The following is a 20137-nucleotide window of genomic DNA, read 5'->3' as shown; positions in this document are numbered from 1 at the left end:
GTATATTAGTAAGTTAATTATTACTAGAGTTACCTTCAATCTGGCCTCTATTAACTTTCAATTTCAATGTGTTTGCTTTCAAATATGTTCAATTAAAGCAAATGTTGACACCTTAAATTTGCCACTTTATACCTTTTTTCTTAAATTTTTTTTAATGTTTGCTTATTTTTGAGAGAGATAGAGCACAAGTGGGGGAGGGGCAGAGAGAGAGGAAGACACAGAACCGGAAGTAGGCTCCAGCGTCTGAGCTGTCAGCCCAGAGCCCCATGTGGGGTTTGAACCTATGAACCGTGAGATCATGACCTGAGCCGAAGTTGGACACTTAACCCACTGAGCCTCCCAGGCACCTCCACCTTAAATCTTTTTTTTATGATACCTTTTACACGGTGTATTTTATTGGTTTTTAAAAATTAAATTCTGTTATGAATTATTTTTCTTTTGTAAGTTTGACCTTTCAGCTGTCTTTGCTCTAAAAGAAAAAGCAATTTCTTTGCCACTTTTGTTTGCTATATAATTAGTTTGCCAGAAGAATCATGAGTTCCCTTAACAAGCATTTTCTTGGAGTCCTGTGTTTAAAAGTTCATATTACAAGGTTAGCAGGAAATCATTTTGCTTTCATAAGTTGAAATAATTTAAAAACTTTATGGAATGATTCCATGAAAGAATTATTCTTGGGAGAGTGTATCCTGTTTTGATTGGTTCTTTAATCCTCATTCATAGTAGCATTATGAATATAGTTCAGATAATCAATGCATGCTATCTTTTTTCCAGGCCAAAAGGTGTGTTTTGCTGACCTCAAGCATCCCTGCTACAAAATGGCCTACTTCCACGAACTGTCCAGCCGAGTGAGCTTTCAGGAGGCACGCCTGGCTTGCGAGAGCGAGGGGGGTGCCCTACTCAGCTTGGAGAATGAAGCAGAACAGAAGTTAATAGAAAGTATGTTGCAAAACCTGACAAAACCAGGGACAGGGATTTCTGACGGTGATTTCTGGATAGGACTTTGGCGAAACGGAGAAGGGCAAACATCTGGTGCCTGCCCAGATCTCTACCAGTGGTCTGATGGAAGCAGTTCCCAGTACCGGTGAGTAGAGGTCTTGAGGATTAGATGTGTCCTGGGGGACTCGAAAGGGAGGAGGGAGATTTCTGGTTTGTTTTTTTTTTAATTCAAATAACTTTTATTTAAATAAAAAAATTAAAACTGCGTTCAGAGTCAAAACCCTTTTGCGATGAAACTCATGAGTATTTCTAGGGTAAGGCAGAAATATTTCTAAGTTAACAAGACCAGATTTGACTTTGGACTTTATTCTTTAACCAAATTGTAAAGAATGGAGGAAAAAATAGGGTTATTTACAGAAAATAACTATGTATATGCCGAGAGGTACAAATTTGATGACGGAAGAGACGAATATGCTGCCCATCTCAGAAGCAGTTCTCGAAGAACTTGATTTTATTTTCTTGGATTTTTAAGAATGCCTAAGATCCTTTTTCATCCTCAGTCTTGGGAGCCAAATAGAGCCTTACATGTCCCACACCAGCAATTTTATATTCTACAACAAGAGGTCCATCCTCAGATATACTGTGTGTGACTGTAGAGAGAGTGCAGGGCTTTTGTAAAGAAGTTCAGGTATCCCAGTGCAAAAGTTAGTTGAACCAGGGGTGCCTGGGTGGCTCAGTTGGGTAAGCACCCGGCTTTGGCTCAGGTCATGATCTCACAGTTTGTGGGTTCGAGCCCCGTGTCGGGCTCTGTGCTGACAGCTAGCTCAGAGCCTGGAGCCTGCTTCAGATTCTGTGTCTCTGTCTCTCTCTGACCCTCACTCTCTCTCTCTCTCCTCTCTCTCTCTCTCTCTGAAAAAAATAAAAACATTTAAAAAATTTTTTAAAAAGTTATTTGAACCAGCTCATTCATCTCTATGGTAACAACTTCTTCCTCTTTATGGACATTACTTGGTTGAGGATATCAGAATAGAATGGGCTAAATGGGTGATGGACATTAAGAAGGGCACTTGCAATGAGCACTGGGTGGTACATTTAAGTGATGAATCACTAAATTCTCCTCCTGAAGCTAGTATTATACGTTAATTAACTGGAATTTAAATTTAAAAAAAAAACCCTGTTTTGAAGCAAAACAAAGCAAAAAGAACAGAATGGTTGAAATCACTTGGAGGTGTTGCTGTTGCTCTGTTTGCAGAAACTGGTATACTGATGAACCATCCTGTGGAAGCGAGAAGTGTGTTGTGATGTATCATCAACCAACAGCCAATCCAGGGCTTGGGGGGCCCTACCTTTACCAGTGGAATGATGACAGGTGCAACATGAAGCACAATTACGTCTGCAAGTATGAGCCAGGTAGGAAGTCCTGAAAGGAGGTGCAGCAGAAGTTGGGCATATTTGCTTATATTTTTATAGTCAGTGTTTGTATTTAGGCTTCACTTCCTTTGGCTCCTTTTGTTTCTCTGCTGTGAAATGTGGAATTATTTTGCAGCTTGTCATCTCGCTCAGTGTACTGACTTATACTTCATGCTCTAGAGCAAACTGTCCAGTCAGTTAAATAGAAGGGAGTAACTAGACACATCTGGAGATGTGTCTTTAAGAGAAAATAACACTTCTAATATTAAGGTCAGAGCATGTTTTTGTAAACATATTTTTAAAAGAATATATATCTATTTATAAATATTTTAAATATTTAGTGTAATGTGTGTAAAGTAGGTATAAGTCACCAAAACACCTATAGATTTACACACATGGGCAACAGATCTTTGGGTGATTATCTGGTGAACTTAAGGGAACAAAACAACTTTCTCCTAGAACATTAGCTTATCATTGGTTGGTATGTTTGCCTGTGCTCCTCAGTGAAAGTCAGACTGATTGTAGCTCATTGAGCCACAGTGGGGGAAAAAAAAAGTACAGGCATGTACCATGTTCTTCCTATGATTGTCATTCTTTGGAAAATGCCTTCTTAGATAGTTTTTGTTTGGAGTCTCCAACTTCTTGCCGTGTCCAGCACGTGAGAAGATTGCATTGACCTGAGCTACACTGGTGTGGTTTCCTGTTGAAATAGTAAATTTGAATTAGTCTGAAGAGGACGGGTCAACTAAATTAAAATTTGACCAAAAGTAGAGACTCAGCAAAAATTATGTAAAGTAATTCTTTTTAATGGCCTAATAAAGTCAAACTAGATACTTAGGCTTTAAGATTTTTTTTTAATGTTTTTCTCCTCCTCAGTGTTGGGAAATACCATTTTAAATCTTCCAAGGGGCAGTCTACTTGACCTCATAATGTGTTCATGGAAGGCAATTACCATCAAGTACTGCTATTTCCATTATTCTCTTGAAATTACATGATTCCTTTTCTCATAAGACCTTAAAGCACAAGGGATTATTTGGATTAGATTTACCCTTCTCTTAGATTTATCCTGCTCTTGAGTATATTAGCCAGCTTTCTCTGTCCCTGGTGAGTTTATTCTTTAAAGCCCTAAATCCATCATTACCCTCCTAGAAGCCTTTGCAAAACCAAATCTGTTATGGACTTATGTTCTTTGTCTTTATTTTTTTTTCTTGGAAAACTATAAAGCTGAAATTCTCTGATGTTTTAAATTTGTAGCACTATGTACTGGAAACTACTGAATGCAACAAAGTATGTTACAGAGTATTCTGTAATACAACATTTTTTCTCCTTTCTCTGAGCTTTTAGGCAAACTATTTGACCCTTTGTACAGTTGTTTATTTTCTTTTATTTTGCATTCATACTTACTAAATTGTTCAGGACACTATCAACCTCAGAATCTTCTTTACTTGTTTTGTATTAGGTAATTTAGGTTCGTGTTACTCAGAGAAGACTACTTAAGATAAAAAATATTTTCCTCCTTATCCTTTATATTCTATCTATATCTTCAAACATAGATACTTTGTGAATAAGAATCCTTTATGTATTTTTTTGTTTTTGACACACATATACAGTTTTATAGTTATAAATATATAACTATGTATATAGTCATATTAACGTACTTAGCATTTTTATTCTTTAATTTAAATATTTTCATCTTTATTTATTTTCTATTTGTTAACCTTCTTCGAACTTCGTATTTTAATTTTAGAGGATGCTGGTTTCATGAAATATCTTGCTTATGTGGTCAGTGCTTTGTTTAGTGGAGAATGATTAACTTTTTGTGGTGACGGGTTAAAGGAGTAAGCAGTGGGATTTATTAAAATTTATGAATTAGAACTCCACTTATTTTCAACTTCATTCTCCAGTTACACCTGAAGTACTGTGTGATTTGATCTTCATCTCCTGTTTCTGCCCCTGCATACCATCTAATAATATGACCAATGATATCTGAAGTAATAATCAATTAACCTAGTAATTTTTTGAAGAATGTTTCTTCGTAGTAATGAAAAAACTGAATAACTTATTACTTGATTTCTCACTCTCGTCTCTATTTTTTGTTATTGTCCTGTGAGTTACATATCTATTCTTTGTGTCTGTCAATGTTTTCCTAAGACATTACTGCCGAATCTAATTTTTGTATTCATTAAAATTGCATTATGCACTCTCGTTGTTAGACATTAAAAATTGTATACATAGGATTAAGTTTTTAAAATTTTGTTAATCGAAATTACATCAATTTAAAGATCATTAAGAGTATTTTCAAAAATAACCAGTTCTGGGGTACCTGGGCGGTTCAGTTGGTTAAACATCTGACTTCAGCTCAGATCGTGATCTCTTGGTTCACAAGTTCAAGCTCCAGAATCTATGCTTACAGCTCAGAGCCTGGAGCCTGTTTCAGATTCTGTGTCTCCTTCTCTCTCTTCCCCTCCCCTGCTCATGCTCTCTGTCTCTCTCTCTCCTTCTAAAAAATGAATAAAAACATTTTAAAAGAAAAAATAACCAGTTCTATGTTGGTAAATTGAATAATATGTGTATTATTTATTCAGCAAATACCAGTTGAGCACCAACTGGCAGAAGAGGCCTCAGTTCTGTAGAAAAATGAGTGTAGGGAAGGACCATATCTAAAATTTCCAGGAGGCTATGAAAGTGTTAGGGTGAGATATGTGTACAAGAGTAATATATATTCTTACAGGACGGTGTATGATAAACTTCCAATAAAGAGAGACTCTGTGGCCAAATTAGAGTAGCAAATATCTTATTAAAAATAATTTAACATTACAAACTAATCTAAAATGCTGCACATGTTTTTTCTTCTCCATCATTTGACAAACAGAAAATGAAACAGAGAATTATACTTTTGAAACAAATGAAGAGAAGTTTACAGTATTTTTTCTTATTAATTTAGTTTACTTTCACTGAACTGTTAATTTAACAAATAGTGCCCTAGGGGAAAAATAGGTGGCATGACTGCTCCAGATCATGGTAAGAAATTTTGACATTTTTTAATTGCATGGCCATTGAAGAGGTCTTGCCTCATAAAACCAGGAAAGAAACAACCTGCAAGCCTTAATTTATTATTGCTTTTTAAAGAAATAAACACTACTGGAAAGCAAATCTAAGTATGGCATTGTTTTTCTAGGACAGAAAAGTGCTTTAGAATGTTACTTGGATCAATTCCCAATGCAATCCATGTATAGTCACCTGCTGATTATTACTGCAAGGAGAAACCTAAATATTATACCAATATTAATAAAGAAATCATCTTTGCTGGTCTTTTAATTAGCAGTTAGAGTCTCCCATTCTTTTTAAAAAAATTTTTTAGGGGCGCCTGGGTGGCTCAGTTCTTCAAGCATCTGACTTCAGCTCAGATCATGATCTCATGGTTCATGGGTTTGAGCCCTACATCGGGCTCTGTGCTGACAGCTAGCTCAGAGCCTGGAGCCTGTTTCAGATTCTGTATCTCCCTCTCTCTCTGACCCTCCCTGTTCACACTGTCTCTCTCTCTCTCTCAGAAATGAATAAAACATTAAAAAATAAAAATTTTTTAAATGTTTATATTTAAGAGAGAGAGAGAGAGAGAGACAGAGCATGAGTGGGGGAGGGGCAAAGAGAAAGGGAGACAAAATCCCAGGCAGGCGTCAGACTCTGAGCTGTCAGCACATAGTCCGATGTGGGACTCAAACCCACAAACCATGAGATCATCACCTGGGCTGAAGTTGGATGCTAACTTACTGAGCCTTTTCTTTGCCTTCCTTTGTACCAATTTGGTTTCATTATTGCCTATAGCAGGCTGTCATCAGTATAGACATGCTGTTGATATGTAAATGCAGATTTGGGTTGCAAGGATTCACCAAGTAGATCCACGTCACAAAAATTCGCCAAGAGGATACTTTATTCAAAGATAATTAAATGATGACTTTACAGTTGAATAGTTTCATGTACATTTATTACTCAGAAATCGAACTATTGTTTTATAATAAATCTTTATTTTCATCTACATTTGTATTTCTCTTTTTTATCATTGTATATGATACCTATACTTATTATTTACAGAGATCAACCCAACTTCTCCTGTAGAAAAGACGTATTTTACAAATCAACCAGGAGACACCCATCAAAATGTGGTTGTTACTGAAGCAGGTAATGAATTCACATGTTTTGAACTCCTCTATCAAGAGCAGAAACTGTAACTTTAAATTCTGCTTCATGTTGGCCCTAACTTTTCTTGTTGCTTTTTCTTGGGGGGCACTAAATTTGGCTTCTGGAAATTTACTTTTGAATTAAGTCACGAGAGATAATGCTAAGCTAGTTTTTTGAATAGAAGAATCTATTTTGTTTCCTTCTGATTTTCACCTCAGGTAGATGTATCTAGTAATAAACTAAGTAATCCACATGGAAACCTGGATTCACAAAGAACTCCCCCAACAACATGTAGGCCTTATGATGTAAATTAGCACATTCAGTGGCCAGCAAAAAGTGGCCTGCTGGTAAATGTTTAGGGAAAGGATAGTGTGGGCATGGGTATAATAGAAAAAGCCTGATTTGTAGCCTTTGTGGATTACTGTGGTATATATACTCCTACCTGGGTTGATTTCAAGCTATAAAAGTGACATCACTGGTGAACAGGGTGGAAAGAGTACATATAATTAGCTTTCAATCTAGCTGCCCCAAGCACACCACTCTGCAGAAGAAACCATGAAATCCCAGTGCAAATTGCACATTCCCTGATTAAGATTTAAATCCCAGTCAGAAACTACTCTATTAGTTTGATGCTCCTTTTAGCATCAAAGGATGCTGGGCCTGTGGTTATTGGACAGAGACCTTGATGTATCCTAGTTGCTTTATGAAGATTGAGCCAAAGACCCAAAGTATCAGACTCTTTCCACAGGTGATCTGAAATCTGTGAAAGAGTAGGAAATACTTTATCTTTTTCTTTACTATTATATATACGGGATCATGGTGGTACTTTGAAAAGGAATGAAAATATTTCCTGAATCCTTATACTGCTTGAAGTTACATGCCAGGGGCTCAAGAGTAGGTAAAAGCATAGCAAATTATCCTCAAAATACCCCATCACTAGACCTCAGATAACATATCTTTTGCTAACAAAGGACATGATATACAGTTAAATGAATAGTTTGATCTAAATCTGGTCCATTTTGACCAGAATTATTCAGATTGGTAATGATGATGGCTTTTGAATTGCCAACTAAATTCAGAGTTTTTTAATTTGCTTTTTTTGTGTGAACATAATATTAAACCTTAGTACTTTTTACTGTTCAGGTACCTGATTTTAAAACCATTTAGAACATCTAATTAAAAATATTAGTAAGTAATTACATTAGGAATAGTTTCCCTCTTCTGACATTGAAAAAAATGTTTAATAAAGTCACTTAAGTATGGCCCTTTTTATTTTTCAAGAATATCTAATATCGTGTGATGGAACAGGATTAGAAAATAATTCATTTTAGAATTTAATGAACATCAAGTCTTTATGCTTCTGAGGTCTTATATCTCTGGCTTGTGACTGTATCCTCAGTTAATTTTTTCATATTTTGATTTAATCTCAGAAAGTCTTAAGTATCATCACAGGACTGACCTTATTGGTTAGGATAATTATATGCCCAATAAATCAACAATTATTTTAATAATCAGTCCTTGTTTCTCTAAGTAATCACTGAGAATTAATGAAGTGAGATAGATAAGACTGTTAATATGTTATGAAAACTAGCCCCTATCTGAATTGTAGATTTAATTATAGTTTTAGAAATATGGACGCTGGATTGAAGCATGGCAACCTGTGAAGTATGATTTTAATTTTAATTTTTATCAAACGTGAATATATTATTTCATTAGATTATTCAGTATTTGGGGAAGAAATGTATTTGGAATTTATTGATAATAATTCTATTTCACCTTGAATTTTTGAACAATTTTATATAATGTTATTGTGAGAATTCTGCCTCTTCCATCTTTTTTACTGACTGTTTTACTCCTGTAGGCATAATTCCCAATCTAATCTATGTTGTTATACCAACAATTCCACTGCTTTTATTGATACTGGTCGCTTTTGGAACCTGCTGTTTCCAGATGCTGCATAAAAGGTAAATGATTCATATATGTAGAGACAACTTAAAAAGTTTTATGTAGGTTTTTATAACTCTTTAAAAATATTAGTATAAATAATATTTTTCAATTTGCCGTAAGAAAGTTCTGATTTTCGGAGCATTTGGGTGGTTCAGTCAGTTAAGTGTTCGACTCTTGGTCTCAGCTCAGGTCTTGATCTCACGGTCATGAGTTCAAGCCCCATGTTGAGGCTCCACTCCCACTTAAAAAATAAAGAGACAAAGTTCTGATTTTCATATCTGTCAGTACACACCCCATATATCAAGGCTAATAAGATAGGCCTTGATTACAAGATTCATGCATTATCTCACTTAGTATTCACAAGTCATATGAAGTAGATACCTTTTTGTTTCTGTTTTTCAGTTGAGAAGATGGTGGCTTAGATGCATTATACAATTTGCTTTTGGTCTCACAGCTAGTGTGGGTGGTGGATCTGAAATCTGAATCTCTGTAAGCTCACAAAATACACAACTATGTTATACTCTCTCTTGCTTATTGCATATAAGCATTAATACTAAGCCTTTCATTCTTGACCCCAAGTTGTATGCAAGACTTGATTTTTGAAGGTGCACTCTGTAATACTTTTTCAAAAGTTTAAGTCATAGGTTTTTGTTTATTTCCAAAGGGTCTTTTGAGTATAGGAAATAAAGTACAGTAGAAAAATTGGTCACTTTAAGTATGCATCTTCAGATAAAATGATGTATTAACAGCAAGATTCTTGGGAATATTCTTTTATATCTATTTAACCACACCTTTGAGTTAGATGTGAGCTTTTTTCATGTGTTTCCATTGGTCAATTGAAAAATTAAGAAATGAAATGTAAATATATATTAAAAGAAAAAGGAAAAGATGTTGGGTTTAAATAAGAACATATCTGCTAGAATAAACTAGCCATCTTTGTCAGTATTTTAAACAAAAACTGACCAAGAGAGAAGGCCCTGCAAATGAAGTCACTTTTTCTTTGGATTTTATTATCTTCATCAGTTTCTGAAATAAACCATAAAGAATCCACTAAGTAAAAAAAAAGTCCCAGGACAAAAACAATTAAATAGATGTAAACTCTAAGTGTTCACATAAATTGCTTAAAAGATCCAAAGTGTGATGTACAGGCTGTTTAAATAAGACATTTTGAATAATGATAAATAAAACCTGGAAAATTAATACTATACTTTGTGTCCTCTGGGTTTTCCAATATATATGTGAAACACAGTTAAAAGTTTTTGTTATATTTTGTACACAAAAATGATATAGTAAATATCTCATTTCTTTCTTTAATTCCTAAGACTAGAGGTGGAAAGATGATTAGTCATTGTGGAAAGCAGAGAAGTAGAGGGAGGATGTGATATAAATCCCTGCCCCCCAACCCAAAAAACTGTTAAGAAAGAGCTGTAACTAAGAAATCAGCTTGAAAAAATGATTTTAGGGTGGCTCAGTTGGTTGATTGTCCTACACTTCATGTCAGGTCAAGTCATGATCCTAGGGTCATAGGATTGAGCCCGGAAGTTAGACTCCACACTGAGCATGAAGCCTGCTTAAGATTCTCTCTTTTTCCCTCTTCCCTCTCCCCTTCTCATGCTCTCTCTAATATATATGGGAAAAGATTTTTTAAAAAAAGAAAAATGATTTTAAAAATATTTAGACATTGTCATTTCTAAAATAAAAATTACTAAAGTGCCAGTATCTGAGTTTTCTTTAAAGTTTGTTTTTCTTCTTCCAAATAGTGTATTATTGTGGAGATTCTGTTCATGCAAACGTCTTCTAGGTTTTTGAAGATCTATGGAGTTTTCACTTGTTTGAAATTCCCAGACTGAGAAAATAAACCAAAGTTGAGTACCTCCAGATGCCGGACTTAGCTGTAGTACTGAATTCATTAGTTCTTAGATCCTCCCCTTTTCCTTTCTTCCAGGAAAGCAAGGAGAACCTTCATCAAAGACTCAACTCCATTATCATCTGAGTGCCTTGCAGAAAGTTTAAATTCCAATCTGGTACACATGATGGCTTCTATCATTCCATGTCATGTTCAAAATAGTAATTCTTGTTTCCTTAACTGGTAGTAACTCTTAAATGAAATACTAATGTTACACAAAAAAGTGTTATTAACCATCTTTTATTTACTATTTTTAAAAGTTCGTGTTTTTTATAAACTTTGCTTGATTTGTTTTTCCTTCACGTTAGATGACTTCATAGGTAAAGATGTGTGGATCTTACATATTTGGAAGCAAATCTCCAAAACATAATTTGGACTATTTTATTAGTAGCAAAATCACAGTTAAATTGAAGTCAACTAAGTAATATTATAGAAGTGTGTTGTTCAGGAGTGTTAGGAAGAATTCTTTTCTTTCTCTGAAGGAGTTCTGCTCTCCTCACCTCGACTGAGAGTAACTGGAAGGCAGTGCCTGTGGGGAGTGGGGCAGATGCGGAGGGAAGGGAGGTGTGTAGGGGGCAGGAAGTGCATGACACAATGGACAGGGACCAGAAGTGGTTATGTGATCCAAGTGAGGGTTCATTCTCAGGAAACTAGACCAAAAGGAATCTGGATCTTGATAAGTTGCCTGTAGGAGGGTAACTCATATAAACTCGGAATAGGCACTTCTGCAGGAGCCCGAGCAGTGGCCATTTTATGGAAAAAGTAAGGAGACAGCCAACTCTGATACACGGGCTGGAAATGTGGGCTCAGAGTTTATGTCCAAGAGGAGTGAAGTTCAGTCTCAGAGCTAGAGGAACAAATTATCAAGGCCTGAATCAACTTTGAACTACACTAGCTGCAGAGACTGAAGTAAAACCGAACTTTCAGGGATTAAGTGATTTTACTATAAAAATGGAAAACTTAGAGTTGGAGGAGATTAGAAAGGTCTTTATACTTAGGACAAAAGCTCTGTTTTGATCGTTTAGCATTAAATGCTAATTAACATTAGCATTAAACAGCATATGTGAATGGAAGAATATCCACAAAGCAAAATTTCAATATCACTGATCAGACAAAATGCAGATTTATTCGTGATTATAATAAAAATTTTTGGTATTATTTCAGACATACTTGCATGATGTGTGTGTGTGCGTGTGCGTGTGCATCTGAATGTGTCTGAATTCTGAACTACAAAGGGTCAGAGATCAATTCTGTTTTTTTCATTGTTCAACATGACCTGTTTACCATCTTCACATTCTGGAATAATCTAGATTTTTTTGTAGATATGCTGGTGAGAGAAGAAAGACCCTTTTATAAGAAGGTCTGCGATATCTCCCCTGGGATCAAAACATGCCTATTTCAGTAAGAAATCTCAGGCATTGAACTTACTTCTTCTTATGTTTTTCAGTAAAGGAAGAACAAAAACTAGCCCAAATCAATCCACCCTGTGGATTTCAAAAAGCACCAGAAAAGAAAGTGGCATGGAAGTGTAGAATACATTGACTTGGCTCCAGCACAGAAAGTAGAATTTTAGAATTCTGGATCTGCATAAGGAATGGCATCAGAGCATTAGCTTGGAATGGCTTGAAATCTCAGAGGATCTGCAAGATGAACTGTAAGCTCCCCCTTGAGGCAAACATTAAAATAATTTTTATATGTTTATTATTTCATTTACAAAATATGCTGTGCTAATAATGGAGTGAGACATGCTTATTTCACTAACGGATGCACCCAAAGTTCAAGTACACGGAATGGACCATGCAGATAAACTTGCTGTCAACACATCAGAGGAGTGTATGTGTTGGAGGCAGTTATTTTTGTTTCTTTCACCTTTCATAAGTTGTAATCTAGTTCATGTAATGTAAATTGTACTAAAATTTACAGTGTGCAAAAATATTTTACCTTTACATAAGTGTTTGATAAAAATGGACTGTTCTAATATTTATTTTTATGGTGTTTCATTTTTCAATACATGCTGTTTTGATTACAGAAATTTATCACTGTTTTCAACTGAATCCGCACACACATAAATATATTACCATAGAAAAAGTTGCTTTTATAGAAATGGTTCATCTTCCTTCAGTTTCTCTGCTTTGGTGACAGACAATGTTTAGGAAATCTCTTCAGAAATAAGAAGCTATTTCATTAACTGTGGTGTAAACTTACTCAAATATTTTACTTAGAGGCAAGAATTGTCTAATTTCAATTGTGCAAGACATGTGCCTTACAATTATTTTTAGTTGAAAAGTCAACAGATTTTGTAATAACTTTGTGAATAGCTATATAAATAATATTATCCTCAGTCTAGAACAAAAAAATGGCATAGACAATATAAATCATATGTCTTCACATGTTGCCTATATAACCATAAGTAACTCTCTAAGGGTTCTGGAATCAATTTGGTCCCTCCCTTGCCCACAAAACAAAGACAGTTGTTTGGGGGCGGGGATTAACAGTGAAAGCAGATAGCTGCAGAGTGTGCCTAAGGTTTTCCATAGCTCTGTTCAGCCTCTATTAGCATGTAAAGTGGTCTTATGATTGGGACCAGGTGCATGGTCGCCACCATCCATGTGGAGGTAAGCACAGCACACCCATATTTCATGAAGGAAAGAAACTGATTTAGTGTGAAATGGGTGGGAGGGCATCAGTGATCATGTGTTCGTGTTGAGGATTTGTCTGAGAGAGTGAACTGCGGCTCCTCTTATCTTATCTTCTGCGAGTTTCTTCAATGCTTGTGTCTCCTTCTCAAGAGACTTGTAACTATCTGGTCTTCAAATGTCCCTGTGTTCCTTTTAACTAAATAAAAAGTTATTGTTTCTGAAGAATGACCATGGGTGTTGTCTAAATCTTTTAAGTGAGCAAAATATAGATGTGTTTGCATCAGTACATGAAGCTGTTTAAGTATGGTGTGAATGGAAGTTGGGGCTATAGAGAATTTTAAACCTCATCTTTGCTCTGTTAAACCTTTTATGTCAGAAAATAAAGGGCTTTCCTTAAGGCAGTCATGACCAGAGTTGGTTGGTGAAGCTTAGAGACAAATAGAAATGAGTGGGCATTGGCCCCCTTTCTGTTACGTGGAGACTGAGGACATGGACAGCTGTATTGTAAGCTTCCATCTGCCCACACTTAGCCCTCCCTTTCTCTGCTTGGCTACACACACTGGCTGGGATCTACCTCTTTCCTCCAAGCTCCCACCATGCATTTCTTCCTTCAGTTAGGACTTTATGGAAAGGAGACAGCGCTTTCCCCTATTTTCTGTGCCACCCAGGACTATAGCAGCTGCAGGCCAGGAGAGGCAAGCAATGGGGAAGGGCTGCGGTTTGGCTTTTTGTCTTGATCCAGGCCCGCATAACTCTTCCAGTATCAATTACTAACGCCATTCATTACTAGGAGTGGGGCAATCAACTTCCCTATTAGTAAAAGATAACAGTGACACTGTCCTTAGGGTTTCTTCAACTTTTAGCTGACCTTTGAAAACTGAAAAGGAGTACACGGTATATCTGTTGTGCTTGTATTTTCAGAACATAGTTCTGATATGTGTTTTCAAATGTAGGTGACTTGTGGAACAATATTGAGGTAGTAAAATCAAACAATACCTCCCACCCCTGCTGCTCCATCCTTTCTAACTGCTCCTAAGATCAAGTCATTGGAAAGGTCTTAAAAAGAGTAGTGTGTTCAGGGACTCCGGATTTTCATCCTAAGAATAAATACCATGATTGTTTACCAGGAATTTGTAGTCCCCGATTATATGGCCACACCCTTTTATATGACATTGTTTTCCTTTTGTTCCCCCGAAAGAGTGACTTTGGTACAACAACACGCTATTATCTGTTATCCTCAATCCTGAATTTCCCTGAAGCCACACCTACACAGAGGTCCCAATGCCTCTCCAATACATCAATAACAATCAGTGCTTTCAGATGTAGCCCCATCTTGTTTCTTCGGTGGAGCCAATCTACAATCCTTTAACCTTACTCTTTCCTCTATTACTTTGGATTATATAGACACTTTGTGTGTGTGTGTGTGTGTGTGTGTGTGTGTGTGTATTAAGTAGGTGTGAATTTTGTTTTTCCTAAATAAATCAGTAGATTTTGTATGGAAAGCTAAATAGAAGTTTGCCCTTACTCTGGAAATGATCCAAGAGATTAAAGCAGTGAAGCAAATTCATTTATTCCACATTTTTGGCCTTCTAATGAGTGATTCAGCTGTGTCTAAGTAAGTTTTGCACATGTTAAAAACATCCACTGTAAGACTCATAGATCAGAATAAAAAACATTTGTAATGGTTGCATTTTTTGAATATGTCTAATTACTTTTTGGAAACTTAAAAAAATATTATCTTAAAATAAATGGACAGTGTGATTAATCCAGGTAAAAAATGAGCCAATATAAGAATGATAATATCAGTTAATTTCCTTTTTATTTTGATACAAGGGTGATATATAGACTTGCACTTATTTGCTGTTTAATTAGCTTGAGAGGAATGTGTAATCAATATAGTCCAGGTCTGTGACATGATCTTAAAATATATATTTTTATGAGTGGTGAAAATATTAAGGATATGCTCAAAATGAATTGGAAATGCATTTAGATAGAAAATCAGGAAGATTATTGAGATTCTGAAAATAGCTGGGTGGAACTAGATAATTTATAGCAGTTTACTTCAAACAATAACATACTGTGCAAAATAATTTACCTCACTTCTTTTCCTAATTTTGCCAAAACTCTAAGAATATAGTATATGCTTTAACATAGTATTCCTTTAAATAAGAGAGTATGCTAAAAATAATGATTACAAAGGAAATGATGATCTCTGTGAAAGATTAACTGTCCACAGTGAAAAAGTGACTTTTTATGGTAAAGATTATTTTTTGTCTTCACCCGTATCCCTTAGCATTTCAGTGGTTTAGGTAAGAATAAAGTCTGTTAGAAATCGTATTTGCAAAACTCTCAATTTCCATGCTTTTTAGAGTGGAATGGGAAAACCGCATGACTTTCATGTTGGTTTAGGAAACACTCTACTGCAGAAAATTTTGTATCCATTCTGTGAACCTCGGGGCCAGGGCATACACCCCTGGGCGGTTAGGCCGTGCACACTGGTATCCAAATGATGTCACACCAGCCAGGAACCACCTGGTGTTTTCTTGGCACATTAATGGTCCTCCTGAATCCCCCTAGAGAGTAAATTGCAAAAGAAAATCGTAGATGTGTTGTCAATTGATAGAAACATGTAAGATTATATTTAGCAAATCAATTCAAAACTACATATCAAAAATATGATTTAATTGCAAGTCATCTGTATATGTCTTCACCCTCACTCTCCGTTCAGAATAAGAACTTTTGTGCTTGGTAAGGACCCAGAGTAACTATGACAACTAAAATATAATTTATATGTAACTCTTCATGAGGTACTTTTAGAGCAAAAGTTTCTTTACTTTCATTATGGCATTTTAATAGGTACTTAGAATTTCTCTAAGGCATTGGGGCGCCTGGGTGGCTTAGTCGGTTAAGCATCCGGCTTTCGCTTAGGGCATGATCTCGCGGTTCGTGGGCTCAAGCCCCGCATGGGGCTCTGTGCTGTCAGCTCAGAGCCTGGAGCCTGTTTCAGAGTCTGTGTCTCCCTCTCTCTCTGACCCTCCCCTGCTCACACTGTCTCTCTCTCTCTCTCCTAGAAATAAATAAAAATATTAAAAAAAAAAAAAAAGAATTTCTCTAAGGCACAACTATGAGAAGTATCCTAAGCAAAATATATATTAAAATCTGATCATTTATTAAAGGAGGTATGATATTATTTCATTCATGTAGAATTGCAGAAACGAAGTAGATGAACGTGGGAGGAAAGGGAAAAGATGAGAGGGGGCAAACCATAAAATAGACTACTTATTATAGAGAACAAACTGAGGGTAGCAGAAGGGGAGGTGGGCAGGTTGATGGGTTAATGGGCGATGGGTACTAAGGAGGGCATTTATTGTGATGAGCACTGGGTGTTAGATGTAAGTGATAAATCACTAAATTCTATTCCTGAAACTAATATTACACTGGAATTTAAATAAAAGGGTGAAACAAACAAAAAAAAAAACCAAACCAAACCAAAAAGAAGTATGTTCTAAGATTTAGGGATGGCTTTGCAGAAAAGACACTTATTACACATTGTGTGTTTATGGAAACTAAAAACTCACACATGAAGTTGATTTTAGTTCTTTTGAGTTGCGTTAGCTTTTTGGCACAAGACAAGCACCATCCAAATTGAAAAACATCGTAACATTTCAACTGAAATAGACCTGTCTATGATATAATCTGTAGTGATGGGCACACATATTTTCATAGGATATTTTAACTGTTAATTTTTGGAAATATTAATTACAGCAGTTTCTAATAGAGTTAATGAAAAATATTTCATTTGCACATAAGTATTTGTGTATAATGTGAAAGAACATAATGCAAACACATAGTACCATTATTTAATGATGGAACTGACAAATATGTCTCATATATTAATTGTGCAAAATTTTAAATCTTTTTTATCCTTATAAAGAAATTTATTTATTTTTATTTATTTAAAAATTTTTTATGTCTTTATTTTATTTTGAGAGACAGACAGAGAGTGAGTGGGGGAGGGGCAGAGAGAGAGAATGAGAGAGGGAGAGAAAGAGGGAGACATAGAATCTGAAGCAGGCTCCAGGCTCTGGGCTAGCTGTGAGCACAGAGCCCGTTGTGGGTCTCGAACCCATAGATTGAGATCATGACCTGAGCTGAAGTCAGACGCTCAACCAACTGAGCCATCCAGGTGCCCTTATACTTATGAAGGAATTTAAAGCCTTGTGTACATTGGTTGCAATCACTGGTCAATAGTTCAACCCAAATTTGTCTTAAGCATTTTCTAGAGAGACTTTTTACCTGCTTCTTTATTGCCTTTGGGACCATATTTAAGGGGGAAACTGTGGTAGGTGGTGTATAAAAGAAACTTTTGTTGCTTGGGGACAGAGGAACATAAATTGCGTGGGCAAATATAAGTTACCTCTTTTCTAGATGTAACAAATGTGTTCAGGCTGTTGGAAGGCAGGGACTGGGATTTTTATTTCTGTATCCTAAGCCCTTAGTTTATAATATGGGTCCAGAAATAATTATGGAACCGTTAACGATAAATACAGGCTCAAAGTTATATGTAACTTAGAGATTATTAAAAAATAAACTTTAATGGTTTGGATATTTAAAACATTTTTTTAATGTTTTATTTATTTCTGAGAGAGAGACAGCATGAGCATGGGGTGGTCAGAGAAAAAGGGAGACACAGAATCTGAAACAGGCTCCAGGCTCTGAGGTAGCTGCCAGCACAGAGCCTGACGTGGGCCTTGAACTCATTAACCGCGAGATCATGACCTGAACCGAAGTCGGACGCTTTACCGACTGAGCCACCCCGGCACCCCACAGTTTTGATATTTTTAAAAGGAGTCATTTGGTTTTCTTCATAGTTTTTCTAATATATCTTAATTTTTTATAAAGACAATAGAATCTAAGCATCGATTCCATGAACGAGGATTTTAAATGGCCCAACATGTCAATTGGAGGTATTCAGAGGATCCACCAGTAGGCTAATGCCCAATAGTTGGGTGGTCTGTATGGCTGAGACACCTAGGTCTGGGACTGTCACTTTTATCATCTAACTATACACCATTTCAGTTCAGTTTATGTAACTTCTTGCCTTAATTTGCAGATTTGTTCAATGAAGGTATTTCCTTCTTCCACTATCTCAGACATATGTATCTACTTCAAAAATATGAGTGAGTGTCCAGAACATAAGGCATTAACCTAAAATGTATGTTTCTGTACAGCGGTTTTAGCATGCTAAAACACACATTGTTGGGTCCCAACCTTAGAGTTGCTCATTCAGCAGGTCTGTGCTGGGGCCGGAGAATTGGCACCAAGAGCAGGCTCTCAGGTGATGCTGATCTGCTGGACTGGGGGCCATGCTTTGAAAACTACTGGTATACAGGACACCTGGGTGGCTCAGTTGGTTAAGTGGCCAACTTTGACTCAGGTCGTGATCTCATGGTTCATGAATCCGAGCCTCGTGTTGGGTTCTGCGCTGACAGCTCAGAGCCTGGAGCCTGCTTCAAATTCTGTGTCTCCCTCTCTCTCTGCCCCTTCCCAGGTTGCCTCTCTCTCTCTCTCTCTCTCCCTCTCAAAAACAAAACAAAACAAAACAAAACAAAACAAAACAAAACAAAAAAACAAAGGAGGGGCACCTGGGTGACTCAGTCGGTTGAGCTTCTGACTTTGGCTCAGGTCATAATCTTGCGGTTTGTGGGTTCAAGCCCCACATCGGGCTCTGTGCTGACAGCCAGCTCAGAGCCTGGGATCTGTTTCAGATTCTGTATCTCCCTCTCTCTCTGACCCTCCCCTGCTCATGCTGTCTCTCTCTCTCTCTCAGAAATAAATAAAACATTAAGAAAAAGTTTTTAAAAAAGGAAACATTTTAAAAAAAAGAAAATCACTGGTATAGAATAAGGCTCTGCATAGTTAGCAAAATGAGTTTGCTCTTGTGTCACTCACTTAGTTTTATAGAGAGAGGACCTCTACAGTCACTTGTGGTGCCTTAAAATCCAGATATCCACCCCACTAGCACAAGCCCTTGGTAAGCCAGAGGAATATATGGAGGACTAATAAGGCAAATTCTTTGCGACTATGAGAGGAAAATAATGCTTCAGAGCTTATTCAAGTGATATATCAATAACAGCATATTCATAATTCTAATATATTCTTACTTTTTTTAATGTTTATTATTTATTTTTGAGAGAGACACAGGGAGCGAGCAGGGGAGGGTCAGAGAGAGAGGGAGACACAGAATCCGAAGCAGGTTCCAGGCTCTGAGCTGTCCGCACGGAGCCCCACGCAGGGCTCAACCGTAGACGTGAGATCATGACCTGAGCCAAAGTTGGATGCTTAACTGACTGAGCCACCCAGTGCCCTAGTGTGTTCTTATTTAGTCAGTTAATCCTCTTGTATAACATAGTATTAAAGTTGAACAAAGAAAATCATGTGACCCTCCAGACTATTGATTACTCAATCATGATAACATATTACATGAGATATTTCCCTGTGTGGGATCGTCTTTACTTGCTAATGAGTAACATACTTAGATTCTAGAAATCAGAGCCAAATAGAAGATTTCAGAGATCTGGCATGAATTACTGGCTTAATGTAACCCTAATATCAGTAGCATCGACAGTCATATTTTCTACCCGGTGCATGAGACACCTGCCACACAACCCCCATTAACTGTAATTGAAGTTGTACAGCTGATTTCCCTCTTGAACAATAATTCTATAAATCTCCCTCTAAGTGGCAATATATCTTACCTTTGCACACTTTTTATTTTAAAAGGAATGAGTAAGATGCAGGGATAAATTTTAAACAAGAAGAAAGCTATCCTATCTATCTTGAATTTGCAAGTGTTCATCAAAGTAGAATAAATGTAAAACCATGCTGAAAGTTTAACGTGATTTGAGACAGACTTAACTAGAAGATATATATAAAGATTCATCTGCTTAAGTGTGTTAATGAAGTCTTGTATCAAGTCGAATTATGGGTGGCATATATGTGTTAATATATGTAACAAGTTGTTTACACTTTAACAAAGTGAAAGATTTTCTCATGGTATAAATTACTACGTTTGCATTTGTAAATTATTCATTTGCTCAATGCTGCTATCAGGTTTAAT

The 20137-nt window shown here is 36.4% G+C and overlaps 2 protein-coding genes across 2 annotated transcripts in view; one reads left to right on the top strand and one right to left on the bottom strand.

Moving 5' to 3' along the window:
- The first annotated feature begins 771 nt into the window (after positions 1–771).
- Positions 772–12342, top strand: CHODL (chondrolectin). The gene is made up of 5 exons (XM_039253760.1): positions 772–1081; positions 2189–2346; positions 6439–6525; positions 8387–8489; positions 11826–12342. The coding sequence occupies exons 1-5, from the start codon at positions 816–818 to the stop codon at positions 11908–11910; spliced, it is 699 nt and encodes a 232-aa protein (XP_039109691.1). The 5' UTR covers positions 772–815; the 3' UTR covers positions 11911–12342.
- A 2924-nt stretch (positions 12343–15266) lies between these two features.
- The window catches only part of TMPRSS15 (transmembrane serine protease 15), a 112320-nt gene continuing 107449 nt past the window's right edge, over positions 15267–20137 (bottom strand). The window contains exon 25 of the mRNA XM_039253762.1: positions 15267–15590. Coding sequence (XP_039109693.1) covers positions 15435–15590 — 156 coding nt within the window. The 3' untranslated portion in view covers positions 15267–15434. The remainder of the gene's footprint in view (positions 15591–20137) is intronic.

Source organism: Hyaena hyaena, unplaced genomic scaffold, assembly GCF_003009895.1.
Source record: "Hyaena hyaena isolate Hyena2069 unplaced genomic scaffold, ASM300989v1 scaffold_461, whole genome shotgun sequence".
NCBI classification, from domain to species: Eukaryota; Metazoa; Chordata; class Mammalia; order Carnivora; family Hyaenidae; genus Hyaena; species Hyaena hyaena.
Note: the sequence above shows the minus strand (reverse complement) of the source record. Positions and strands in the feature narration are given on the sequence as shown.